The 27,631-nt window shown below is 46.2% G+C and overlaps 1 protein-coding gene across 1 annotated transcript in view; it reads left to right on the top strand.

The window, feature by feature from the left end:
* NID1 (nidogen 1) overlaps positions 1-27,631 on the top strand; it is a 73,556-nt gene that overhangs the window by 32,529 nt on the left and 13,396 nt on the right. The window contains exons 8-14 of the mRNA XM_019651833.1: positions 665-910; positions 2,717-2,860; positions 6,680-6,805; positions 12,132-12,281; positions 13,338-13,460; positions 25,887-26,114; positions 27,303-27,475. Coding sequence (XP_019507378.1) covers positions 665-910; positions 2,717-2,860; positions 6,680-6,805; positions 12,132-12,281; positions 13,338-13,460; positions 25,887-26,114; positions 27,303-27,475 — 1,190 coding nt within the window. The remainder of the gene's footprint in view (positions 1-664; positions 911-2,716; positions 2,861-6,679; positions 6,806-12,131; positions 12,282-13,337; positions 13,461-25,886; positions 26,115-27,302; positions 27,476-27,631) is intronic.

The following is a 27,631-nucleotide window of genomic DNA, read 5'->3' as shown; positions in this document are numbered from 1 at the left end:
TCATAGCACTTAGTAATTCGTCAGAAATTGACTACTGAAACTCATTTATTTTTTTTATATTAGAGAACAGTTTAATCTAGGATTATACATAAGAACCACTATTGATTGAATCCGAAATGAGATAATTTTTATAAAGCAGTCAGCACTGTGCTAGTCACGTGGTAAATGCTCCATAAGTGGTAATTGATCTTAATAACAGTATTAGCCTGCTCAGTTCCAGAAATTTTACATACATTACCTCATCCTCACCCCAACCCATGCTCTAAAAGAAACTGAGGCTAAAGAAATTAGTGACCAACCTGTGTACACACAGGTTATGCGTGATGGTGCGAGGTGAGAGTTCAGGTGTATCTCCTTCCAGGCGTGTCCTCTTTCCACCAGACCTTAATCTCTGGGTTGATTCTGGGTAGCTTAGGAATTTATAGAGAAGCACTTGATGAGAAAAAGCAACAAATATTAGTGATGCAAATACTACCAATAATAGTATGGGAAATCTAGGTAGCATAGCAATAAATGGTCTTATTGACCTTCTCCGTCTATCTGCTCTCTCCCCTGGTAGCACTGTGTTGCAGGGGATACTGCTGATGGTTTCAAAGCCCTCGGTGAAGCATCTTGTATCCTTACGCTGTCTCCTTTGTCTCCCTGCTGCCCTCTCCCACCCCAGTGATCACGTCCTCCTCCACCCGGGAGTACACTGTGACACAGCCTGAGCGGGATGGCGCTGCCCCTTCAAACATCCACACCTACCAGTGGCGCCAGACTATCACCTTCCAGGAGTGTGTCCACGACGACTCCAGGTCGGCTCTGCCCAGCACCCAGCAGCTCTCGGTGGACAGTGTGTTTGTCCTGTACAACCAGGAGGAGAAAATCCTGCGCTATGCTCTGAGCAACTCCATTGGGCCTGTGCGGGGTGAGACGGCAGCTCGGGCTGGGCAGCATGTGTGTTGCACATCTATCTCTGTCCTCTGTGACGTGTTGTTTTTTTGTCTCCTATTCATTAAGAAGAAAATTATGCTAAAATATCTTCCTTACAGAAAAGAATGTCTCGACATCTGTGATTCTTAGAAAGCCTACTTGTCTCTGTTTGGCTAACCTAAGGCCTGCTCATTATTCGGTTTGGGGAGGAGGAAAGGATTTTCACCTGTGAGTTACCTTACAGATCAGGCCATCCAACCCTGCAGCTGGCCTTGGCCAGACTTTTAAAACACTCAACCCCGAAAGGAATGTGTGCTCAGGGCCTGAGGAAATCTAAATAAAATCTGATGAAAGTCAGGCACAGAGCCTACCACAAACTCTGTCCTGTGATGGTAACTTGTGGGTGCAGAAGTCTGGTCTGTGGGTGCTTTTGGCTGCAGGAAAGGAACTGGCATTTTGGGGAGCTACTGTGACATCTCTGTCAGATTTCACATCGTCCAAATTTCCGAGTCCCAGGGGTTCTGCATATTTGGGGTCCGGGAGTTAAGGTCTTTCATTTTTTCAGTTAGTTTGGTTCGCCTGCCATACCCAGGTCACTTCTCCAGCTGGTCAAGTTTGTCCTTGTCTAGCTCCATGGAGCAGGAGGGCAGGTATCTTCTTCCTCCTTTGATTACTGTAGCTCTAGGCAGATAGTAAATGGCCAGGTAGTAAATATTTTAGGTTTTGCCAGCCATCCAGATCTGTCTGTCACAGATCTCACTTCTGCCATCGTGCACAAAAGCAGCCAGAGACCATATACAAGCGAATGGGCATGGCTTGTTTCCAGTGAAATTTGATTAACAAAAACAGGCGTGGGGCCTGTGGGATACGGTTTGCTGGTCCTGGCCAGGGTGCCGCAGGAGGCAGCTGCTTTCCTGTCCGGTATTTTTTGCCACAGACATCTTTGTTGCAAACATTTTGGCCGCAAACATTTTTACTCCTTAATTGGCTATAATGCAATCTTGCTGTAAAAAGAGATAAAATACAGGTTTTTCCCGCTCTCTGAAAGTAGAACGTTCCTTCTGAAACCTTCCCTGAGCCGAAATGTCCTAACCTGCTTTTTGAAAGTTCACTGTTACACCACTTCACTTTTACGAAAGGCCTACATAAGTGAGGGAATGTTTTTGAGTAAAAAAAAACAACAAAAACCAAAAACCCTTTTGGGATTTTTGCTTTTTGTTACCATTTGAAATGGCACTAATGTGGGTCTTTCAACAGTAGAGAAAATAGTGGTCATCTGAAAACAGTTAACGTTTCTTCCAGATGACAATGATTTTTACCCCAAGAGTTCGCTGGTTTCTTATTCTGAACCAACTACATGAGAGGAGACAAGGAGGCCGAGGGGCCTCTTTGGCGCCCAGAGGTGAAGCCACGTTTTGCGCAGAACGAGATAAGGACTTAGGTATAATCACAAAGTAAGCTCAGTTATTTGCTCAGTATTGCCATGAATCTACACACATTTTAAATGTACTCGAATAGTTTGTATTTCGCAATTAGGTCTTTTAAATTTTATGAAGTCCTTTTTAATGTCCTCTTTAATTGTTGTGATTTTATCTTTTTTTACGGCAAAATTGCCTTACCGCCAGTGAGTTACATGGCGGAAATGTTTGCAGCAAAGATGCTTGGGGGAAAGTACCTAACACCCCTGGTTCCCTGTTCCAGCCCCACACCCCCGGTCTTCAGTCTTGCCTTCCTCACTGGAAGGAGGAACCTGCAAGCGTGTCTGAGGACTCACCAGGTTTCAATGTCTCTGCCTTCGCAGACGGCTCCCCTGACGCCCTGCAGAACCCTTGCTACATCGGCACTCATGGGTGCGACACCAACGCGGCCTGCCGACCTGGCCCGGGGACACAGTTCACCTGCGAGTGCTCCATCGGCTTCCGAGGAGATGGGCGCACCTGCTATGGTACAGCCGTCAGTTCTGACTGGGGGGCAGCAGGGGAGATGGGCTGGGAGGAGGTGTCTGGGTCCTGTACCAGATGGCGGGCGTGGTGGGGGAGGAAGAGCTTTGCAGGAATGTGAGGGCGCGCCATGCTCCACACTCGGTGTCCCCTCGGTAATGTCAGGGGCACTGCCCCTTTCTTTTCTCCAATCGAATGCATGAAGTCTAAGCAGCGGAGCAGAATTTGTAAAGCCATGCTCCACTGTAAGAACACACAGGTGTAAAGGGAAGCTAAAGTCAACGCTATTTAGAACACTCATAACTATGACGTCCCCAGGCACATTTGTGTGAGCTGCTTCACAGACACCATCTCATTTAATTGAACAACTAATGAAATAATCTCTGTCTTTTCAAAATTCTTTTTAATTATGGTAAAATACACATAATGTAACATTTATCATGTTAACCATTGTTAAGTGTACAGTTCAGTGGCACTAAGTACATTCACCTTGTGCAACCATCACCCTCATCCATCTCTAGAACCTTTTCATTTGCAAAACTGAAGCTCTGTTCACAGTGACAAGTTCACATCCCCCTGCCCCGCCCCTGGCACCCACTATTCTACTTTATGAATTTGAATCCTCTAGGGACCTCATATAAGCGGAACCATACAGTATTTGTCCTTTTGTGACTGACTTATTTCACTGAGTATGATGTCCTCAAGGTTCATCCATGTGGTAGCCTGTGTCAGAATTTCCTTCCTTTTTAAGACTGAATAATATTCCATTGTGTGACTATACTACATTTTTTAAAAATCCATCTATTTGTCAATGGATGCTTGAGTTGTTTGTATTCTTTGGCTACTGTGAATAATGCAGCTGTGAACATGGGTGTACAAATATCTGTTTGAGTTCCTGTTTCAACTCTTTTGGGCTTATACCCACAGTTGTTGGATCATATGGGAATTCTGTGTTTGATTTTTTGAGGAACTGCTGAAGTTTTCCACAGCAAGTGGACCATTTTACATTCCCACTAGCAGTGTGCAAGGGCTGCGATTTCTCCACATCCTCGCCAACACTTATTTTCTGGGGTTTTTTTGATAGTGGGATTTTTATAGATGAGAAAATTGAGGTTTGTTAAAATGGGCCAGTGGCAGAGTACCGGAACTCGAGACTGTGACTGAAGCATGTATATTACACTGTCTTCTCATTGTACTCATTATTTATCATTTAATTTCAAATGCTTTCACATAGACATACTTTCACATATGTTTGTTACTAAATGGTAATCTGCTACCAAGGCTGACTCAGTGAAGAGTCCTTAAACCCAGAGACAACTGGTGCAGGAATGTCAGGTGCTTCAACCTGTGCTCCCTCACTCTGCACCTGAGGGCTAACAAATGAGCGTAAGGAATGCTTTAGAGGTCAGCTTTCCTAGGGACATGAAGGGCATACTCCCGTATGTTTGGCCAGAAAGATGAGCAGCAACTCGAGTGACTGGTGTATAAGAGTCTGGTGAGCCCAGCAGCCTTGGAGTTTGAAAACCATGCCTTTGGTCTGGAATTCCATGCCTCCAATTAAGGGCGGGTCTGGTGTGCCGATTTAACTTGAAGCTTAGCAGTTCCCTCTGTCAGGGTATTCCTGTGTTTGCTTCCGAGCGAAACTTTATGTCAGGTGCTCACAGGAATGGCTTTTATAGTTGTTTTGCCAGCTTGCTGATAACTTGGTGCACGTGGTAGAATTTAGTCTGGGATGCATCTTCCTTGTCACATATCACTGGGGGGAGGGGACATACTTCCTACTCCGGATCATCAGAGTTCCCCAGTATTTCCCCAAAGAGCTCCACAGTCTTGAGTGGCTGGATTGGCTCAGGCCAGTTTGAAGCAGCCTGATTCTGTGTGTGTGATTAGAGTCCTCCCGGGGCTGTGAAGATGGGGATGGAGACCACACCGGGGTGGGGCACCCTCATTTCTCAGCAGAAGCATATACCTCCCTAGTCTTTATGGAGCCCTACTTCGACTTCATAAGACAACTGAATGTTAATAAAACATGGAGACACCCCAGCCTGTTGCTGCTGAAGCCTCGCCTCTGGTTGACTCTACTCTTGGTGCCTGAACTGGTCGTCATGGGAGTGTTTGCTTCACTTCACAAGGCACCATCAGCCATGCTTGATGTAATTCGCTGCTGTCACAGAAAACCCTCTGGTGTCCTCGCCCAGGAAGACAGGTGGTCGTGCGTGGACTTGCTTTTGTCCTGTGGTTAGACCTCGTTCTGGCAGATTAGCCCTGTGGAATGTGGGTATACTCCCAGTCAGGTTATGTTTTGTTCTGGGTCACTAGAATGTGCCTCACAATGTAAATGCACTGAGACACGAGGCTGTTGATAGGAAATGGCATTAAACAGATCACTTCATTCGTGTATTATTTTGGCCTAGAAAGGGCCTCGGGAAAATGAGGAGGAGCCTCTGTAATTGTGTGTGCATGGCATTGATGTAATGATAGATGACAACCACAAGGCTGGTGTTGGTCAGACACTGCAGAGTGGCCCTTCACAGTGATTTGGAGGACATCTTCCGTCGAATCATCGAGCTCCAGTGCCTGGCAGAATGGCCTCCATGTATTTCTCAACTGGACGTCTGTAGAGATAGTTTTGAATAGTCTCTCATTGAGTAATTTTGAGTATGCACTGGCGTTTATCAAATCACTCATGAGACTCTGCTCAGAAAGCCTGGCCTTTATAAAAGGGTTAAATGGGAGAAACTTAGAGTTGTTGAAAATATGTGAAAAGTAGCCACTCTGAAAAAAGTCAAAAAGGAAGCAGTAATTACAAGAATCATCCAGGATTTTCCTGTTGGGTTAGAGGATGATTTATGTGAAAGGAAACCTCTTCCCAGAGAAGAGTTGACCAGATATTCACTAATAGGAACAATCATCTCCAAGCACGCGTTATAGTGTCTTATGAGGGACAGTTATCTCCAATTCACTATTTCCACTAAAGAAAGGATTCAAGTCCTGGCCTCAATTTATAGAAGGGAAGATTTAAATTATTAGGTGGAATTTCCAAACTGTAAGGACCATGAGATATTAGAGGGGAAATTGCTGGGGTCGTGCTCGAAAGAAAAGGTGTAGCCCAGCTTGGGTCATATGTGTAGGCTTGCATGGAGGTGGAAGTTGGGGTGGGGACCATTATCCCATGGGCCCCCAGACCCTGTTTGCCAGTGGCTCTCCAGATAGGGCGTAAGGGATGAGCACTCGCCTAATCATCTATGAAACTTTTTCAAAACACACAGCTTCCCTTCCCATAAAGCAGCCCCAGGGGTATGGAGCTTGGAAAAGTTCCCTGGGTGATTTTGTTCAGTCCCTTGGATTCAAAAGTGTTGCTCTGTGCTAGCGTGCTTCAGCAGTGGGGCCCTGCCGTCTGCGCCCTACATCCAGACATCTGTGCTGGGAGTGTCCTCTGAGCTGGAGAGCAGAGGCAGTGGGAGCGGAATGGTCTTTTTTTGTCATGTTCCAGCAGCAGCTGGTGGATGGAGCAGTGAAGTCCAAGTTCTCTGAACCCTCCCACCCCCAACTCCAGCTCGTGGAAGTGGACTCCTCCAGAGGGGCTTTGTTCCATAACCTTCCAGCTGTGCCTGGAGCCGCCCTCTTGCCTGAGATCCTGGGTCTGAAAGATTTCACAGAAACATTCGTTACAGTATATTTTCACAAAGCTGAATACCATTCGGTTTGGGTTTTTACCTGGGTTTAGGTCCACTCGCAGGTAAAGGTGCTTTCTATTGTATTATATCTAGGGATAGATGAAGAGGTTTAAACCAAGTCTTTGTTTTCTAAAAACTCGCTTGTAGATATTGATGAATGCGCTGAACAGCCCTCGGCGTGTGGGAGCCACGCCGTCTGCGATAACCACCCAGGAACCTTCCGCTGCGAGTGTGTGCAGGGCTACCGGTTTTCAAACGAGGGGACGTGCGTGGGTAAGTTCTGTAGGTTGGCGGGATTTTCAAAATCTTTACTCATATGGTATATGTTAGCACCTGTGTAAAAGGTATTGCTCCAGGTAATCATTGGTTGAGATGGAAGGTGCCAGGTTCTGGAGTTTGGGGGGGGGAGGGACTTATAAAGACAAGTCTGACTTCGTCCCTGTTCTCCACCTCCCTGGGGATCACGTGTACCAGGAATAAGTACTGTTACTGTCTATACTAGTAAGACCATCACCTCGCCTGCTGCAAGCTTTGTATTATATTCCCTTCTTACAGAACTTCTTTTAGGTTTTTTACCCTTTTCACAGCTATTAAAAAAATTAGACTTGTTTCTCCTTAAATTAGTGGCCTTGGGATTCATGTGGAGGGACCACCTTGTAGGCATTTTTGTCATTACCTGCCTTGGATTGAATCCTTTCTGATTTACATCTCAAATTCCCCTTCGGGCCATTCTACTTATGGATTTCAATTTTATAGGCCACAGTAGTAACATAACTTCTGAGCCTTATCAGAGTAAGTGAGTTGAGGGTATTAGTTTAGCGAATTATGCTTTAGGTTGATGACGCTTTTGGCGATGACAATGATGGGCCAGCCCCAAAAAGCCAGATTGTTGGAATTTTTCCACTTTTTCTTACTGCTGCACTTTGACCTGTTGGTTCAAAGAATTTAAAGTTCACAGGTTCTTGGAGATTTCCAGTCTGGAGAGCAGTGTGCAGAATGGGCCATCTGAACTGAATATCTCTTCCCAATTTAAAACAGATTTCTCTTTTACTGCCTCAGTGACCCATCTCCTTGCCCTGCCTTGCTGTTTACTAAACCCTAGTGTGCTTTCTGTTTGATCCATCTTGAAGCTGGGACGAGGCTGCCAAGGTCGCAGGGTGAGGTGGAGTCTTGAGGGTGGGAGGGAACAGGCAGTTCTCATAGTTTGAGTATGACCCAAACAGCTGTGAATTGAGAAAGGCCAGTCTCCTTTGCACAGAGTTGAGATTTCAGCTCTCCTAAACTTCTTTGTATTTTTTTTTCAATAGAGAACAACAATTTCTATGTGTTTGGCCTTATTTCCTTCTCTGCTGTTTAAGATGGAGATTCAAAGGTTTATTTTTCCTGGCAGCACCATTTACGTTACATTTCAGCTCCAACTTGGGTAGTGGATCCTTTACCCCTTGGGTGGTGAAGTACAGTCCTGGGACAGGTGTGTGCGGTGGGGCATGGTGCCTTGCATTTCTGGATCCAACCATCCCTGCCATCCACACTCCCTGGAGAGGCAGGATGGGGTGCAAATGCCTACTCGTAGGCATTTGATCTTGAGGAAGACACTGAGCCTCTCAGTTCCTCACCTGTAAAATGAGAGGACCAGACTGGGTCATGGGTTTAATGTGTCCCATGAGCCCTTGGAGCTGCCTCAGGAGCTGCTGATGAGGCTGCAAGGAAGCCATTGTCAGACTTTTGTCCTCTGCACCCCAACGAGCAGGCCTCCAGTTTTCTATATATTAAATTCTCAGTAAGATTTTATTGGGATTCCATTGCTCAGAAACAAGTATGAAAACTGCCCGAAGATCATGAAGTTCCACAAGACCAGGCATCATCGTGTGCCTTCCTGTTTCTCCCTGTGCTGTTCTGTCCACTGGGCTCTGCACCCCTTTTGGTCCGCTCCTTTGAGACTCACCGTGTGGAGAGATGGCTCACTGGGTCAAACCAAGTCTGCTCGAATGCATCCAAACTACTAACTCTCGTTCCTCACTGTATAATTTAGAGGTCAGCTTCACCTCTCCCAGAATTCTTTTCTAAGACAGTATCCTGATTGGAAGGCTGGGTTGGGAAAGTTTCTCTCCAGGTCAGAGCAGGGGAAGATGAGGAAAGAATCTGGAATGTTTAAGAGGCCGGCTCTGCCCTGCCAGCTGTAAGGTGCTAGGGCTCAGGCAGAGCACATGGGCTGTCCGGAGGAAATTATCTGTTCGTGATTGGAATTCATTGTGGATCACTTCTTGGCCTTTTGGCTAAGATCAAGTGTGGAATCCATTATGGGAGGGGCTGCTTCGTGGACTTCCATATTTGGCATTTTCTGTAAACCTGTGACTTTCTCTTTTCCGCTGGGTGAAAACTTTTATGGTTAATTGGAACGCGCAAAGTATGTTTACATAAAGGAAACACGGGCCCCAGCTTGCCTGTGAAACACCTCTCTGTGAAGACATAGATGCAGCGCTGAGTGGACACAGGCCTGCAATACGTGGCCTATTATATGGAGTGTGAGGAGATCTGAGGTCCCATGAGCCCTCACTGCGGCATCTTTGTGAACAGCGCCATGCACCTGCCCACCTGTGGGGCAGGACATGGCCAGGCATAGGCTAGAGGCATAGCCTTGCCTCACCCAGCATTCTTGTTCTCCCTTCCTTGCCTGTCATATTATTAGGGGAAATTATTTTCAAGCACTCATTGTTGAGATCTTATTCTCAGCAATAGAAGCTGTGTGAGACCACCGTACTTACAGCTCTTCACACCCTGCCCTTTCTCTCCTTTCTATTATGTGACTTCTTTCCCCAGCCTGTCCTTCCTTTTCAGTATTTCCTTCTTTCTCCCTTGTTCCCTCATTTCCCGGCCCAGCCAGCCTACAGGTGGCTCTTGGGAACCATTGTCAGGTAGGTGGCAGCATCTCAGAACCAGCCACCCACTCTGCTTATTCATCAGGGCACGGTCCTAGAAAAGTGAAACCCCAACTTACAACTCAGTTGTAATTGTAATTAACTTTTAATTCCCATTTTGAGCCCACTTTTCTCTCCTTTCCAGAACTTGCCCCTCCATCCCACCCTGTAGCTTCCCATTGGTTGAACAGGTAGGGTCAGAGCTATAGGGAAATTGCAGCTCCGGCAGGTCAGGAGCCCCTGAGAACAGCACAGCTGAGTGCACTGGTGTCCCCTCTTGTATATCAGGTCTCCTTTATGCAAAGGAGACTGGGGCAGTGGCTTCTCTTTTGTAGTGATGGGCCAGTGAATGTCCTGTTTTTTTCTGTTGTTGTTGTTTGTTTGTTTCTATTAGTTTCAGGTGTACAAAACAATGCAACAGTTATCTTTTTCACCCCTCACAAAGTGACAACCCCCCTCCCCCATCCCCGATATCATATATATCTATTACAATTCCAGTGACTCCATTTCCACACTATACTCCACATCCCATGACTATATATGTATTAAATTATAGTTGACATATAATATTATTCAACGGCAGCTGCAGATGTACAGTGCAGTGGTCAGGCCTCTACACCGTCCATGAAGTGGTCTTAAAATCACTCTTCTTTGAATGAATATAATCAGGAAGACCGTCGAGGAACTCCGTTTGTGTGAAGACGGAGGAAAACTGCCCGGGCTGTCAAGAGCCTTAGGAAAGACTTTCATTTTAATTGATGTGAAACATTCACTAAAAAGTGCTTTATTTATTTTAAAAATGAAAAGGCTAGAGCTAAACTATCCGGCGTTGTAAAGTTGACTTTTAAAGCTTCAAGAAGAAAATTGCTTTGGCATGAAAAATGGTCTTACATAAAGAAAAACATGATTTAAAAAATTAAATTGTAAACTGCCTTTTTCTCTAAGTGATTTGACAATTATAGAAACCCATGTGAGGGCGATGGCTGGGCAGGGGAGTTTATAACCTCCACATGCTTGCAGTAAGGTCCTCCTCTGTTAGTAAGCATGGGGCTAGGGAGTTTCTGAGCAAATGATTTATAAAATGGTCACTTACAAGCTATAAATGACAAATATTTGGTGTAAGAAATAGAGAAGAGGAAGTGCAGGGAGACTCATCTTCAGTTCTGCCTGAACATACGTTTCCTACCTTTTCTGGGTCCTCTCCTCTTTGAGAGTGTGGGAGCTTTCATACTTTGCGAACTGAGGGAGTTTTGGGGGAGGACCCCAGAGAAAGGAAGAACATTAGAAATGATGGGAGGTGAGAGGAGAGAAAAGGGTCCTTGGACTGGTAGGTATAATCCAGGCTACTGTTCTCCAGACAGGAATTGGGACCACTTGTAGCAATTTAAATCCCAGCAACCCTTTGGCCCATGAGACTCCGTGTGATGGTGCCGGTCCCACAGGAGTTAGTCAACATTCTTGACTCAGGAGTCTAGGCTGCTGAGTGCACAGGCTGGGCCTCCGTCTGAATACTTTGCTAACCTCTTGTTTGGCACAGACCTTTGAAGTATCCCCTTCTTTACCTGCCCCCTGCCAGTGCTTACAGCTCTGTCTCTCTAAGCACTGGAGAAAGATAAACCAGAGTAATCTTGGGACGGGCCCATTGAGGAGAAAGACGAGGAGTCCTCTTGCATGTGGAATAATCCAGACACTGAGGCCTCCTGGAGGGACTGAGGGTTCTGTTCTGACATTGTGAGGGACGGGGCTCTGTCCTGGGTCTTAGAGCTTTAAAACCAGAAGCTAAGTGGTGCCTTGGGAACCCCAGAGAACTTGAAGCAGCCATCGGCAAGCACCCCTAGACCTCAGCCCTTGACTTCCATCTTGAGGCAAGAGCACAGGTGGGGTATTATTGGCTCACCTCCATGTCACTCACCCATTTCCTGAGCCCTCGTTCCATGAGTTCATCAGGACCCTTAGTAAACAATAGTCCCATTTATGGGCCTCCCTGTGCTCGGCGTGCTGGAAGTAATTTCTGTTTCACAGAGGAAGAACGTGAGGCTCTGAGAGTTATAGGATTTACCCAAAGCCATGTGGTAGACACATGTGAACTTGGTAAAAACCCAGGGCTGCCTGTCCCAAAGACCCACAATCTTTCCACCGTACCTGCTCACTGCCATGGAAGTTCATTTCTTCCTGGGCGAGAAATGGGTCACCTTGACTTTGGCATTCGTAGCGACTGTTTGACCTGCCCCGTGGGTCAAGGTTAAAGACACCACATGGTAGCCTCAGATCCTTAGCTCCAAATGCTCCACCAGCAGAGGTGCCCTAGGCAATGTGTGCAGCTGTGATATTCCAGCTCCACATACAGATGAAGGGAAAGTCGGGTGTGGGACCTGGTGTGGAGAGTGGCCTGAGAGACAGAGCCCTGGAGCGAAAGAGGTTGAAAGCCAGGCTGAGTGATTGACCACAGTGTTAGTCTGCGAGGACTAATCAGATGCAGAGTCCAGCTGAAGAAACAGGAGGAGAGATGGGGGTGCCAGCCTAGTGGGGAGCAGGGCTTGAAGCTGAAGAAATGCCTGGAGGTCTGGGATCCAACCCCGTCCCCCTGGCAGACTAAACTACTGGTGGGGGTGGAGCATGGAAGGGAACTGGGCCTGCTCAGGGGACTCACTTCAAACATTGTGTCCACCTTGTGTTTGAAGCTATTATGGACCAGCGCCCCATCAACCACTGCACGACAGGCCTGCACGACTGTGACATACCCCAGCGGGCCCAGTGTGTCTACACAGGAGGCTCCTCCTACACCTGCTCCTGTTTGCCAGGTTTCTTTGGGGACGGCCGGGCCTGTCAAGGTATGTAGTGACTGATATTTCTCTGTATATCCTGAAAAAATGCCCTAGGTAGTACTTATCATAAGCTAATTACTGACTCACTGAGCTTAATTATTGAGTATAAGAGAGTTATTCTCTCAACTCGGGTAAATGGGCTGCATTTTGTCTCTGTCTAGTAGTTTGAATTATGTGTTTTTTCTTGTTTGTTTGTTTCTTTTTTTTTTTTTGAGAGCTGTTCTCATTGGGGAAGACACTTGGCCTCCCCCACTATTTTGTTCCATGTGTCTTGCCCATTCAGGCAACAATTAGACACCTGCTGTCTGCTAGGAACAGAGTTGTTTTTCATGAAAAGTCAAACCATCGTTGCATTCATGGAGCTTATAGTCCAGCCATTTATTTAATAACGTGTATAGCCATTCACCTGGCCTGCTCTAACCATCTGCTCCAAAAAAAGTGAAATCCCCTTACTGAATAAATGAGTGCAGACTCAGAGAATAATGACTCCGCAGAATTCTTTCAGGCCTGAGATCAGTCCATTGTTGTCTGCCAGGGTGTTTTATAGATAATTTTAGGTAGGTAACTGAACACAGTTAGATAACTGTGGTCCTCTGGTTTACAAAATTACTTTATACCACAGAGTATTTCTGAAAAGGTCAAGCTTTTCTAAGATAGATTATAATTTCTGAGAGGCTGTTTCTTCGTTACTGAGCATATGAATTTTCTCTGGTCTCTGAGATTTTTATGCCAAGCACTTAATCTGTCTGCAAACTCTTAGACATTGTAGAAGCTCTTATTTATGATGAGAAAGATCATTTTATAATGCAAAAGAATCCTCCCTTTTTTCCTTTTGCAAGCTTGATTTTTTATGAAAACATTATCATCAGAGTGAAACACATTTGTAAATGCACAAGATAGAAATTGGGGAATTAGTGTTTTGATAATTAATGTTGAGCGACTTCTAAATCACTAACATATCAGAAACAGGGTCCCATAGAGTTGAGCCAGTGGCTTAAATTGTGCAAACTATGGATTCCAGAAGAAATCTCACTGTCCCTGGGTCTGGGTGCTGTTTTGCAGATGTGGATGAGTGCCAGTCAAGCCGATGCCACCCCGATGCCTTCTGCTACAACACTCCTGGCTCCTTCACGTGCCAGTGCAAACCTGGTTACCAGGGAGACGGCTTCCGCTGTCTGCCTGGAGGTAAGGTGTCAGAACATTTGGAGTTGGTAGGCCAGTGCCATGGCCTTGGGAGGGAAGGTGAGGTGGAGAAGTGTGAAACTCCATGGAGAGTGCTGAGGGTTGTTGAGGTGGGAGATCACAGCACAGCTGCAATGTACAGCCGGGCACGTTGTGCACTGCACAACTCTAGGGGGGACCACACACGGACCATAACTGTATCAGCAGCCTGGTCATCTTGGTAACTTGAGCAAGTAGTGCAGAGTAATGGGACTGTGTTAGCATTCTCCAGAGAAACAGAACTAGTAAGATGTGTGTGTGTGTGTGTGTGTGTATGTATATATTTATTATAAGAAATTGGTCACACGATTATAGAGGCTGGGAAGTCCCAAGATATGCTGTTAGTAAGCCAGAGACCCAGGAGAGCTGATGGTGTCGTTACAGTCTGAGTGTTGGCAGGCTTGAGACCCAGGAAAAGCCAATGTTTTCACTTGAGTCTGAAGGCAGGAAAAAGCCCATGTCTCAGTGTATAGGTCGTCAGAAGGGAAGGATTTTCTCTTAGGGAAGGATCAACCTCTTTGTTCTCATCTGGCTTTCCGCCCATCTGATTGGATGCGGCCTACCCCCATTAGGGAGGGTAATCTGCTGTACCAGTCTATGGAGTTAAAGATTCATCGCATCCGAAACACACCAAATAACGTTTGGCCAGATACCTGGGCACCTTGTGGCCCATTCAGGTGGACACCTAAAATTAATTATTTCAGGTTTGTAAGAGTCACGGGCAGTAGAGCGAGGCTGGGGGAGGAAGCAGGGATGAAGGGCCACCAAGTGGAGGAAGCTGCAGGCTGGGGCCTCCACAGAACTGTGCGTATGACCTGGGATACCTGGACTGTGCAGCTTCTAAAGTTGCCTGCTGACCTGCGTGGCATCTTGTTAGATCATAACGATCGTGATAGCCCGCGGTCAGTACAAGGAACTCAGGAGGCACTCACATGCTCATGAATGAATACATATAATTGGCTGCCATTTGCGTAGAACCTACCATATGCTCGGTGCTTTACCTGTACTATTTTAGGTACTGTTCATAATTGTCTTTTAAAAGTAAGTACTATTACTATCTCTGTTTATGCTGAAACTTAAAAGATAAAGGCACAATCAAGGCCCCATAGGTACTAAGGGCTAGAACTAAGACTCAAACCCAGTCTTGTCAGATGGACACAACCTGGATGCAGACCTAACTACATGGGATCCAGTCATGAGATTAACCATGTAATTGACACCTCAGACCGGATTCAGCCAGTCATGTTATTAATTATTATTATTATTTTTTTTTAAAAGATTTTTATTGGGGAATTGGGAGGATGGGAACAGTGCTGGGGAATTGGGGGAAGGAGAACAGACAAGTTGCTGTCGTTTTTGTTCTTCAGTCTAGTTGTAGAGGACGTTGCTTCACTGGCCCAAGTTGGGCACCATCATTGTGCTCTTCCTGGGCGAGACAGATCAGTCGCCGGCTTCTGGACGCCCGCTCACTGCGGCTGCTGGCCGCTCACGCTGGCTGCTGGCTACATACAGTAGCCCATGGCAACCCACTGCCACAGAGGCTACAGCCTACACCATCTCCAGCGACTCACGGCAGCCCAGCTCCAGGTTGAGCTGTTGTTCAGCATCTTAGCTGTAGAGGGCAGTGTCACTGGCCCTCATATGTGGGATCCGAACCGGGGTCCTCTGGCATCCCAAGCCAGTTCTTAACCATGGCGCCACTCGGCCGGCCCTATTAATTATTTTTAATTACTGCTGCTGTTGTTGGCCAGATATACCAGGAGTGCCAAAAAAATGTATACACATGACTTGTATTCATCTTTCATTATTGGTATATATTGAGTATGACAATTTTAATGCAGTTCTTTTTCTTTCTTAAAATGTGTATACATTTTTTGGCACCCTCTGTATTTATGCCACTAGATATGTTTCAATAAGAGGTAAATGGAAAGCAATTACAAACTATTTCAGTGTCTGTCCCCTTGGCTAGCCTGTGAACACACTGAGGACAGGGTGCATGTGTGTTTTATTTTTATGTCCCCAGTATCCAGTGGCTCCCTCTAAACAGGTGATGAGAGAGGAAGCCACAGTCTTTTGTAACCTAATCTTATAAGTGACAATGCTGTCACTTCTGCTGATACTATTAGTCACAGGCCAACCCTCTAACAGTGTGAAGAACTACATAAGTCTGGAAATACCAGGAGGTGGGAGGTTGGGGGCCATCTTGGAGGTGGGCTACCACGGCCACTGACCTTGCCTGGATGATGTCAGGGGGAATGCAACTGGTAGAGTCTTGGAATGTGGGGAAGCTTATTAGAGGATCAAAGAGGAGTTTAAAGAGTCCTGGGCTAGAGATGGAAAGCCTGGTCCTTCGGGGCAAATACCAAGCCTGTGGATGTTTGGTCACCTCTCTTTACTCTTGGCACCTGTCACACTTACCAGCACGCTGCATTGGAGCCACACCACACATCTTTACAGAGAAAGATAATTAGTTCAGAAAGTAGGACTACAAGGAACGATGAAAACATTTAGGATAATACAACTTAAAGGAGAGAAAACCGAGGAATAATTGCACACTTTTTGTTATGTGTCTGTTGTTGGTGATACAATTTGTACTTTGTTTCAAATAAACCCAATGTTAGAAAACTTGAATTTCCCAGTTAGAGCTGGAAGAGGCCCTACAACCTCTCTAATTCATCTCCTTTGTTTTACAAGTAAGGAACATAAGGCCTAAATAATGTCTTAGTTTACAAAAAGATTTCTGGAACTCTTTATGTAGAAGAATTGTTATAGAATTATTTCTCCAAATTGAGTAAAACCCCCTTTTTAAAAGAAAAACTTTCTTAAGGCCTCCAGTGTTGGCTTAGATTATTTTTATTATGGATAAATCTAGGGTCCAGCTTCTTTTATAACTATAAAATCAAAACACGTTTACAAATTAAATAAAATAAAATTACAAATTATAAATTTCCAATCAACATTCATTTAATGTGCCAGATTGTTGTTAGTCTGAAATTGGCATTTCTGTGGTTGGCTCCCCATCCTGGATGGTCAGCCTTTCCGTCTTTACTGGATAATTCCAATCAGCCTGCAGTGAAGCGGTGATATTTCTCACTTGAAAGACAAACAAAAAGCGAAGGCTTCCCTTGAAGCTACATCCATGTCTCACTGCTATCCCATTTTCTTCTGCTTTGTAGTTTAATTCCTCATGAGGGTGGTCTAGAGTTGCTGTTTCCACTTCCTTTTCTCCCATTGTCTCTTTTTTCCCAACCTTTTTGTTGTAAAATAAAACATAGATACAGAAAGCCGTATAGAGCAAATGTATAGCTCAAGGAGTCATTCTAAGGTGACCCACTTGTAACCACCACCCAGGTCAAGAAGTAGAACTTTACCAAAACCCCGAAACCTCTGCCAGGCGCTCTGTCCCAGTCAGAGCCTCCTCCCTGTCTCCAAAAGTAACCACCAACTTGACATTTACAAGAATGACTTAACTTGCATTTCTTTATAGTTTTATCATACATGTGCATTCCTAGACACTATAGATTTAGTGTTGCTCATTTTTCTATCTACAGTTCCCTCTTTCAGCCCTTTCTTTTCCTGGCAGTTTGTGTATTGAAGAACCCAAGACTTTAAGCTGTACAGTTTCCCACAGCGTGGATTTTGCGATTGTGCACTCATGATGTAGTTCAACGTGCTCTCCTGGCCTCTGTTATCTGCAAACTGGCAGCTGGGTGTAGAGACTTGATCAGACTCAGGTTCAATCCTTTTGGCAAGGGAGCAGGTGGTGGTATTACCTTACATCAGAAGCACATAAAGTCTGCAGGTCTCATTCTTTGTGATGTGAGAAGCCATTTATGATTATGGCCTAGATCTGTTCATTTCTAGAGAATGGCAAATTGTGAGATTCTAGTTGTCATTTCTTTCTCATTTATTATTTGTAATTGATGTTCATTAATGTCCATTAATTTCTAGTGGGCATCAAATGGTAATAGTCTAATTCTATTGTCTTTTTTTCTATTTGTTAGGTAGAGTATTTATAAAGAAATGCTTCCCCTCATCTACTCTTTGGTTGCGCAGTTGGTACATTTCATAAAGGAAAGGCAGGATAAATGCTTGGGTCTTTCCCTTATTTATTAGTTGTCAAGATAACGGATTGATTCCTTATCAGCCACTGAAGGTGACTAATTCATTTTTAGTTTTTAATTATCATTATAAACTCATGGGTATCAATTCGTTGTAATTATTGCTCTCATTATAGCCCAGAGTCCCATTTTTGGCCCATGGGAACCCCTTCTATTTGGCCTCTGGTCCTTTTGATACAACCCTAGTAGCCTTCGATAGATTCCTTGCTCTCTGGTATGATAAGATGTTTTAGGTTCATGTGTACTTCCTGCCTCAGAACTAGACCAGCCATTTCTCCATGAAACTCTTGTTTCTTTCAGTGGGAAATGGTATTACAGGACCATAGTCTGAGACCTTGAGATGCTCAGACTGACATAGGAATGCCTAATAAGTTCACATTAATATTTCCAATTCAAATTCAGGACTACAAGATTTTTCCTTAACCTCTTCTAGATTGTATACGTAGCTTCTGTCTTTCATACTGAAAATCCTGGCTCTCAAGGGCTCAGTGGATGACAAGACTTAGAATAGACCATGATTCCTTATTTACTTTACCCAATAAGCACACACAATGGTCTGAGAATAATACTACTACTAATACAACCAGAACCAGTATAATGTCTGAGAACAATTAAGAGTTTTTTTCATATGTTCTCTGCATTCTCCCCATTATATCTACATTGCCTGAACATGTAACCATCACATTTGTATTCTCTCCCTTTCAACCCTCATTTAGTTTTAGTTCAACAAGAAGCTATATAAGTATTGCTTGTTACCAGTCCTTATGTCAATGTCCCTCTAGTTCTTCTGTTGTCAGAAGCTTGTTTTCTAGAATATTCTTCAGGAAGGGCTCATTCAAGGAAACAGTATTCCTTGGTTCATTTTCTTTCCTTGACTCTCAAATTTCTTCTAACATAAAGCATGGCTGTCAAAAATGCAAATGACAAGCTGAAGATAATTTTCCCCTTTTGACCTAGATGACTAAAGGATTTTTTTCTTTCTTTTCCATAGTTCCCCTCAAAAGTTAAATAATTTTTCTAGAATAGGGCTTGGCGTTGGCTGGTCTGGGTCAGTGTTCTTAGTTACACTCTGTGCTTCAACTTGTCATTTCAAATCTTTGTTTTTAATCAGGAAATTGTTTTGCATTATAGTTTTAGTATTTGTTCTTTTTCCTTGCTTTATTTTTTCAGGGGTTCCCATTTTACATATTGAATCTTCTTTGCCTGTCTCCACTATTTGTCCCCTTCTCTCAAATCTGTTTTGTTTCATTTCTTTTTGGCTTTAAACATTTTCCTTATCCCCACCTTCTGTTTCTCTTAAAGTATAACCTCTTGGGCCGGCCGAGTGGCGCGATGGTTAAGAGCTGGCTTGGGACGCCAGAGGGCCCCGGTTCAGATCCCACATATGAGGGTCAGTTACACAGCCCTCTACAGCTGAGATGCTGAACAACAGCTCAACCTGGAGCTGGGCTGCCGTGAGTCGCCGGCGACGGCGTAGGCTGCAGCCCATGCTGCAGTGGGTTGCCATGGGCTACCGTGTGTAGCCAGCAGCCAGCGTGAGCGGCCAGCAGCCACTGTGAGCGGCCATCCAGAAGCCGGCGACTGATCTGCCTTGCCTGGGAAGAGCGCAATGATGGTGCCAACTTGGGCCAGTGAAGCAATGTCCTCCACAACTAGACTGAAGAACAAAAGGAGAGCATCTTGTCTGTTCCCCTTTCCCCAATTCCCCAGTGCTGTTCCCACCCCCCAATTCCCCAATAAAAATCTTAAAAAATAAAAAAAGTATAACCTCTTACTTTTATTCACCTTTTTGTTCCTTCTACTGTAGTCTTCTTTTCTAAAATGATTTTTTTCTTTTATTTCAACTGCTTTCCTGAATTCTGTTGCCTCATTCCTGAGTTTTTTAAATTCTGATTCATTTTGTTCTTTCATGTCTTGTATCATTTTCTTACTGTCTTTTTGCTTATTTTGAAACAGAAGGTTGCAGTTTTGATCTTTTCTATTAGCATGTCTTTCTGGCAAGCTTTCATCGTCGCGGGCTTGTTATTCTCCTCCTTACTCCTTTTTCTTATTGTAGCTTCGTATTGGATTTGACCTCCATACTTGACTGTTGTTTGTTTTTGTGCGAAGTTTAGTTTTCCTGAACTTTCAGAAAGACGCTTGGTTCAGATAACTTTTCTAATTACACAGAACTTCCTGTTCTGTTCTTTTGGTGAAGTTTTACAAAATATTTCAGCTTACTTTTGAGATTTCCTGCCTCTGTTCTCCTCCACTTGATCTGGGCCTTCTCTTTCCTTGTCTATTGTGTCCGTCCTGTTGTGTGTTCCAGCAATTTCTCCCAGTGTGGGGCCCTGCCAGCCAGATCAATGTTGAGAATTCCTAGAGGCCAGATCTTTGTCCTCTTTAGACTTTGTGTCCAGGTGGAATATGCAAATCTGCCAGCCTCGGCAGCTGTTCTCAGTTGGCTCTGCTGTGCTTTCTAGCTGAGGGCTGTGAGTTCTGAGGTTCTGTTCCCAGAACTGTCAAATGTCCTATTGCTTCCCTCTCCTTCCTCCACACAGTCACTGATTCCAGGTGGGCCTCATGGCTTCCAGTGTATCCTCACCTGCTTGTGATTGGGGTTCGTAGGACTAGCTTGTCACCTCATTTCATTGTAAATGTCCATGGATTTGGGGTTTTGTTGTCTAGTCACTGTCTGTAATTAGATTCTAAAACTATAATAGTTACCTTCTTCTCGGAGTTTCCTGTTGCCTCTCGAACCATTGCAGTCCTGCTTTGCCCCCCACTCCCCAACCCCCACCCTGAGCTATGCCTAGAGAGTCCCCAATGACCCTCGCTTGCTCAGATCTCAGGCCTCACCTTTTTTAGTAGCACTTGGTATAGCTGATCTCACTTTCCCTCCTGAAACACTTTCTCCACTTGGTGTCCAGGGTGCCACACGTCTTGGTTTTCTCCATGTGTGTCACTGGTGGCACCATCAGCCTCATGCAGTAGATGAGGGTTTAGAAAGACTACCTAACTTGTCCCAGGCACTGGCTGGCTGGTAGCACAGCCAGGATCACTTGTAAGTGTTTCCTAAGCATCTGTTATGTCTCTGCCCCTGTTCTCAGCACATAGACAACAAGGGCTGCGCTCTGGAGGAGTTCACACTATGGGCAGGAAAGGGGAACTCAGGAAACTCCTAGTGAATCTGTAGGGATGACTGGCAGCTGGGAGCGGTCGCCCAGGTGAAAGAGCCTGGAGAGCTAGGAAAGTGTGACAAGGAGGGTGTGTACTCGGCCTTGCAGGATGGGTAGGATTGGAACAGGAGACGGGGTGGGATCATGAGGCGAGGCCACTAGGCAGCCACGGGGAGGTTGGGCTGTGGAAGAGCCCTAAAACCAGGCTCCCAAGGCTTGAGAACTTCAGTTATGAGGCCCATGGCCCTGCCCACCACTCCCTGCCTCCCAGCTCTCTCCTGGTTTTCAAAGCAGTGTTGTCATCATTGCTGACCCTGTCAGCTCCCCCCTCCCATCTTTTTCTCCAAGGCCTGTCACCCTGAACCCCAGGGAGCAAGTGTCAAGTGCCATCACCAATACCCTGAACCTCTTAGCATCTCCTCCTTCCTCCACTCACAGCCTAAAAACCTCCAGCCTTAAGTCCGTCAGCCCTACCCCCAGCCACTGGGCTCAACCACAAAGCTGTGCCTGTGAGGGACACAGATTTATACCCCTTGGGGTCACATGAGCCCTTGGTGGAAGCGGATTAGGTGCCCTCCTCTCTGCTCTCTGTTCAGACCCTGCCAGCTGCTCACACTGCTGATGGGGCCTTGGGGACTCCCAGGGCTCTGCTACCAGCTCTGACCCCTGCTGCCGGCAGGGCACCTGCTCACGGCAGGTTTCAGCAAATGCTTATGACACAAATGTATTCCTGATTCAAGGGGCCATGGGGTTTCTGATCTGAGAAATAATCACGAATATAGTGATTTTTAAAGCCTATAACTAGCAGTGTGTCAGGAGAGAGGACTGATGCAGGGAGGGACCCCAGGAGGCAGGGGCAAGGAAAACCCAAGGACGCATTTCACATGAGGTGAGACGAGATGGCAGCAGACTGGAGGAGCATTTTCTCTTCCTGTGGTTTCATGACTTTCTGCTTTCCCTCCCTTCCCCTCTTTTCTAGTTGCTACTTCATTTCCTCCACTCTGGGCACTCTCCTTCCTTCTCTGTCCTGTCAGGATTGGGGGTCAGTGTTGGAAAGGGACTTTGAGAGAGATTCCTTTATCATCATCATTATTAGGGTGCAGGGGGGATGTTCTTAGTAAACCCCTAGGAACATAAGGATAAAGACTACATTCGACTGACATGATCTCCTTCGCTGGTAAAGTCCCATTCTTGGAAATTTGGCAACCGTGGACTAATCAGTGTCCATCTGCAGCTGATGAGATGAGGCCGTGAGCCAGAAAGTCTCAGACCCACAGAGCCCAGGCATCGTTCACCACTCCCGTGTTGGCTCCTCTGAGGTGTGCATTCGTGGAAGTGCCACTCGGAGCAGCCGGCACCTAGCGGAGCGGACTGTGCAGGAAGAGGCTGAACCAATGGCACCTCCCTCATGAGTAGATCAGAGGCTATGAGGGTTATTTATTTAAATTAACACAAAGAAGTGTAATCAGGCAAGGGAATGGGATGCAAATCAAGAGATTGAAAATGTATTTTTCTGAATTCTTCTGTTTTATTTTCCTCTCCATTGTCCCCAACCTTGAGAAAATTCACCCCAGACTCCCTGCTGTTCCTCAGATAAGTATCAGGTCTTGAATGCTTCTCTCCTGAGCAGGTTAAACTAGATAAGTAAAAAGAACCTTGCATGAGTTACCATTTTATCACCCAGAAACAAGGCCAGGAAAAGTGTCTTTATTGCCTCATCCCCACCCCACCCACCAGGCCCTTACTGGAAAATTCCCCATGTGACCTCGGGCTCCCACTGGAGCTGCCCCCACTGCCTGAGATCTAGGCTGAGAAGCCATCCCAGGAAACCCAATGATGTCACAGCTTTCCATAAACATTCTTGAAATTCGGCTTTCCGAGTCACAATTGAGGTTTTTCATTTCTTTGTATAAGTTCAAGATCCAGCACTTAAAAGTTCCACTGTAGGGGAAGGTTGGTTAGCTCAGTTGATTGGAGCACAATGCTCATAACACCAAGGCTGCCGGTTCTATCCCCATATGGACCATTGAGTTGCGTCCTCCACAACTAGATTGAAACAACTACCTGACTTGGAGCTGGTGGGTCCTGGAAAAACAAACACACTGTTCCCCAATAAAAAAATTTTTTTTAAAGTTTCACTGTATATTCAAGAGCACTTGAGATTTTGTATGTTGACCAAATACCATGTTAACATAAAGCATTATTGGCCACATACGACGGAGCAACCCCTACTCCCTTGAAAGTTTGATTTGGTTGACAGTACCCAGAACACCAGGCTGTCTGTTAGTTGGAAGGCAGCACCGTAGACAGATATTGATGGATTATTTTGACGAGTGTGTTTTGCTAACGTCCGTGTATCACCATTGACGTAACATGTTCAGTGTGCGTGAGCCAGCCTGGGCGCTGGGTATGTGGGTGCAGAGGGTCAGGGGGAGGGGCTAGGAATCCAAAGACCCCAGTTCTAGCCTGAGCTGATCCATTTACTGTGGTCTGGGGGAGCCCCTTCACCAATCTGCGTTTCAGCTCTCTAATTTGGGCGTAAAGAGCATCGTTGCTTGTTGCATAGGATTATAGTGAAAATTAAGTGAAACGTGAATGGAGACAGCTTATGTGGAAACTCTAAAACCCTGTACAAATGTAAGATATTGAGGAAGTAAACAAGTTCTACGTCCAAGAGGGAAAAAAAACCAACATCTCTATTCTCAACCAGATGGCTTGTTTCTATCTTTGTTTGGCTCTTCCTACATCAAATATGTTTGGGGATTTTTTTCTTTTTTTTCTTTTTTTCTTTTTTTGTTTTTTTTAATATCAACCTTTGGGACAAGAGAGAAAGCATTCCCAGTGTCCCCTTGACAGGTTCCTCAGCACTTTTCTGGCACGCTGAGAAATCACGGCAAGTCCAGGGAACAACCATGTTCCTCAGACGAACATGAGAACTAGGAACACAGACAAAAAGTACTTCAAACATTTATGGATAACATGCCCTGCATGTCACTGTGGAGGCCTGTGCAGACCTTAATGTTGCAAATGAGTGCAGAACTTAAGGGTCCACCTGCGCGTGTTGTCTTGTCATATCCCACTTGCTCCTCCAAGTATTACTGTGAGGTTAGTTCCTGCTGTCATTGCTGTCCTGCAGCTGAGGGGGCACAGCCCCAGATAACGCCAGGAGTGGTAGAACTGGGCATTCAAACCATTTTCAGATAAAACATTCTGTGAGGTACATAGCATAGTATTATATATTTCTATTATTACAATATAATAGTGACACACTAATCTATTAACACATGTAAATATATGAATTAGCATATTTACATAAAACTCCCCCTTAACATAAATATGATGCCCTAGAGCAGGGGTAGACAACTACAATCCCCACAGGACAAATCTGGCCCACTGTCTGTTTTTATAAATAAAGTTTTATTGGAATACTCGTTCATTTATGTATTAAACTTGGTTGCTTTCATGCCACAACTGCAAAGTTGAGTAGTTGTAACAGAGACCACATGACCCACAAAGCAAAAAGTACTGACTCTCTACCCCTTAACAGGAAAAGTCAGTGGAGCCCTACCTAGGTCTGTGTAACCATGATCTTCCAGTGAAGGTCAAAGACATCACTTAGGCCCTCCTTTGCTCTCGAGCCCTGCGGAGTGGGTCTCTGCATTGTCTGTTGTATCCTGGGCCCTTCTGTCAAGATGCCTGCTCCTTGGACTGGAACTGTTCATTTGTTCCCTTCCCTCTAGACTGCGAGCCCCTGAGGGCAGGCCCTGGGGGCTTTTTCACATACATCCTTCATTCCCACCCACTGAGTCCAGGTTAAGGAGATGCAGCCACTTGCTGCTCTCAGAGCCTAGAATCTGCTCAGGGAGACAGACAAGGGACAGTCAGTGTCTGTGCCCTGAGAGCTATAGGGTGGAGGAGCTCAGTGCTCCCTGGGAGCACTGCCCAGCCTGGAGGGTCTTGAGGGAGGAAATGCCTGAGCCGAGTTTGGAGGATTAAACCCCTCCCTCACTCAATGAACAGCACATGGAAAGCCCTGGAAGAGAAATGCAACCGACATGGTTCAGTCTGGCTAAGTGTAGCTCTTGGCAGTCAGTGATGTCCCCACCGGTGTCAGGCACCACTTGGTGTAGTCAGAGGTGATGGCACCACTGGCCTGGCCCTTGTGGTGGGTGGCTGGACTCTAGTATGGAACCAGCTACAGCTCTGCCTCGCATCGGGGAGTTGTTATTCCAGGCCATAGCTTGTTATCAGCAATTCCCCACAGATACAGAAGTATTTCCTGCTTTGGGATCTGAGTTATGCAGTTAAGAGGCCATATTTCATGCCAAACATGAGTGCATCATTAAAGGGAAACACACACATGTTGGTAAGTGGTCTTTAAATCTTTGACCTTGACTCAATGCGGGTAATCAAGAAGCTCGAATGATAAAAAAGGACAACTTTAGGGAAAACTTAAAAACAATTTTTAAGTTTAAAACAAAGCTTGGTACTGTCCATCAACTCATGAATGGATAAACACACATGGTACAGCAGTACAATAGAATGTCATTCAGTCATAAAAAGGAACGAAGTATAATAATATGGCTACAACCTGAATTACGGTAACCTTGAAAACATTCTGCTGCGTGAAAGCAGCCAGACACAAAAGCTCACATGTTGTGTGACTCTATTTATAGGAAACGTCCAGAATACGTAAATCCACAGAAGGCAGATTGGGGGTTGCCAGGGGCTGGGAGGCAGGGGGAATAGGACCTACTGCTCAGTGGGCGTGGGGTTTCCTTCGAGGTGAGGAAAATGTGCTGGAAGTAGACATGGTGGTCACACAGCATAGTGACTGTGCCAAATGCCACTGAATTGTCCGCTTTAAGAGGGTTAATTTTATGTCATGTCAGTTTTGCCTCAGTCTTTTAAAAACTGAAAAAACATTGCCTAGGAGAGGAAAAAAAAAAAGTAAATATAATCTTCCTGACCATTAAATCCTTTGAATAAAATGATGTTTTAAATTTTAAAAAATTAATCAAAACCCAGTGATGACTGGGTAGCTCTGAGCTGGGTTGTAGCATGGCCCCCCGATAATGACATAAAGCTCCCCTTGCTTGTCTCTCTAACAGAAGTGGAGAAAACCCGCTGCCAGCTCGAGCGAGAACACATCCTCGGGACGGCGGGGGTGGCAGACTCACAACGACCCCAGCTACCAGGGCTGTTTGTTCCCGAGTGTGACGAGCATGGGCACTATGTGCCCACCCAGTGCCACGGCAGCACTGGCTACTGCTGGTGTGTGGACCGAGACGGCCGTGAGCTGGAGGGCACCAGGACCAGGCCTGGGATGAGGCCTCCCTGTAAGTTGGGGGGCAGTGCGTGCTTGGGCTTGGGACTGAGAAAGGCCCCTGGGGACCAGAGTCCCCAACACCTGTGAGCATCGCTGGGGGACCCTGCTGGCGCTTTCTGCTGCCCTAAATCCTGAGAGCTCCACTGGCTCGAACCCCGAACTCCCTTTCTCCCCTCTGCACCCTTCTCTGTCTCCCTTGGCATTCACCCCACTCCTCTCCATGTCTCCTTTCTCACCCTCTCTTTCCTCTTACCCCCTTCCCTTCCTGGTCTATGCAAATAACCGGCGGCCGCTACTGCACCAATGCTGCAGTTAATAGCAGAGAGGGTGTGGGTGCTCTGGGTCCCCTGAGTGAGCCCCCTGCAGTGGTGGCCTGGCTTCCCAGCTTCTCTGCACTGGGATATGGCAGAGATGGTAGGGACCAACCGAGGCCCCGCCCTGGGGCCTTGCTGACTCAGGCAGTGGGAACTGTTCCCCGCTGGTACACTCGCCTCCTTCACAGTTGTGCCCTGTGCCCTTTGGGCACCAGGTCATTTAGGAAGCAAGGAGCAAATAGCCACAGAGGTTTCTGCAGCTGGTTCTGCAATAGCTGTGGCAGCGGGATCCAAGTTTCCTGACACCTGTTCTGTGCCTCTTACTCTGCCACACGGGCTGCCCGTCCCCTCGTGGGGCAGTCTCTTGTCATGTGAGGCAGGGAGCCATGCCTGGCATCAAGGTCAGCAGTTAGGAGGCAAGGCTAAATCTAAGGGAGAATCAGCCCTTGACTGTCACATGTTCTTGAAAGCCCACAGGGGCACATCGCTGCTGTGGGCCTGCGACCTCCCACCCCTGGGACAGGGCTTGTCGGCAAGTTCACTGTGACAGTCTCTCCTCGACATTACAGAGTTCAGCAGTCTGCCACTGCCGCAAGCTCCCTGTGGGCAGGGCTTTCAGGGCAGCTGTGTTGACGTTGTGTGGGTTCGTGGCTGTGGCCTGTGTCCAGAGCAGGCATGCATAGTGAGGTCACTCCTGTGTCTAGAAAGGAGGACTCTAAGCCTTTTTTCCCTCTTGACTCAGCCCTGCTACACTCAGCCCTGCATTATCTGTGGTACCAGGAAGGTGATGTGATCTGGCGTGAGGTGCTTGCGTGCGTGCGTGTGTGCATATGTGCATTCCTGATGCATGCAGGCCTTGCTCATTGGCATCTCTTGCCACCTAGGTCTGAGTACAGTGGCTCCCCCAATTCACCACGGACCCTCAGTTCCTCCCGCCGTGCTCCCTCTGCCCCCCGGGACCCACTTACTCTTTGCCCAGACCGGGAAGATAGAACGCCTCCCCCTGGAAGGAAGCACCATGAAGAAGACGGAAGCCAAGGCTTTGCTGCATGTCCCGGTGAGTACTGGCTCATTGCGCTTGGTGACACTTCAATGACCTGGAGAAACAAGCAAGGCGTAGGCAGACCACCTCTAAGAGAAGCCTGTCCCAGCTGCCTTGTCCAGTTTACAGCCTCCACCGCTCTCTATCTCCTTTTCCTCTTTGTCCCTCATC

Source organism: Hipposideros armiger, unplaced genomic scaffold (genome assembly GCF_001890085.2).
Source record: "Hipposideros armiger isolate ML-2016 unplaced genomic scaffold, ASM189008v1 scaffold_167, whole genome shotgun sequence".
NCBI classification, from domain to species: domain Eukaryota; kingdom Metazoa; phylum Chordata; class Mammalia; order Chiroptera; family Hipposideridae; genus Hipposideros; species Hipposideros armiger.
This window is presented reverse-complemented; position numbering and strand designations above follow the sequence as displayed.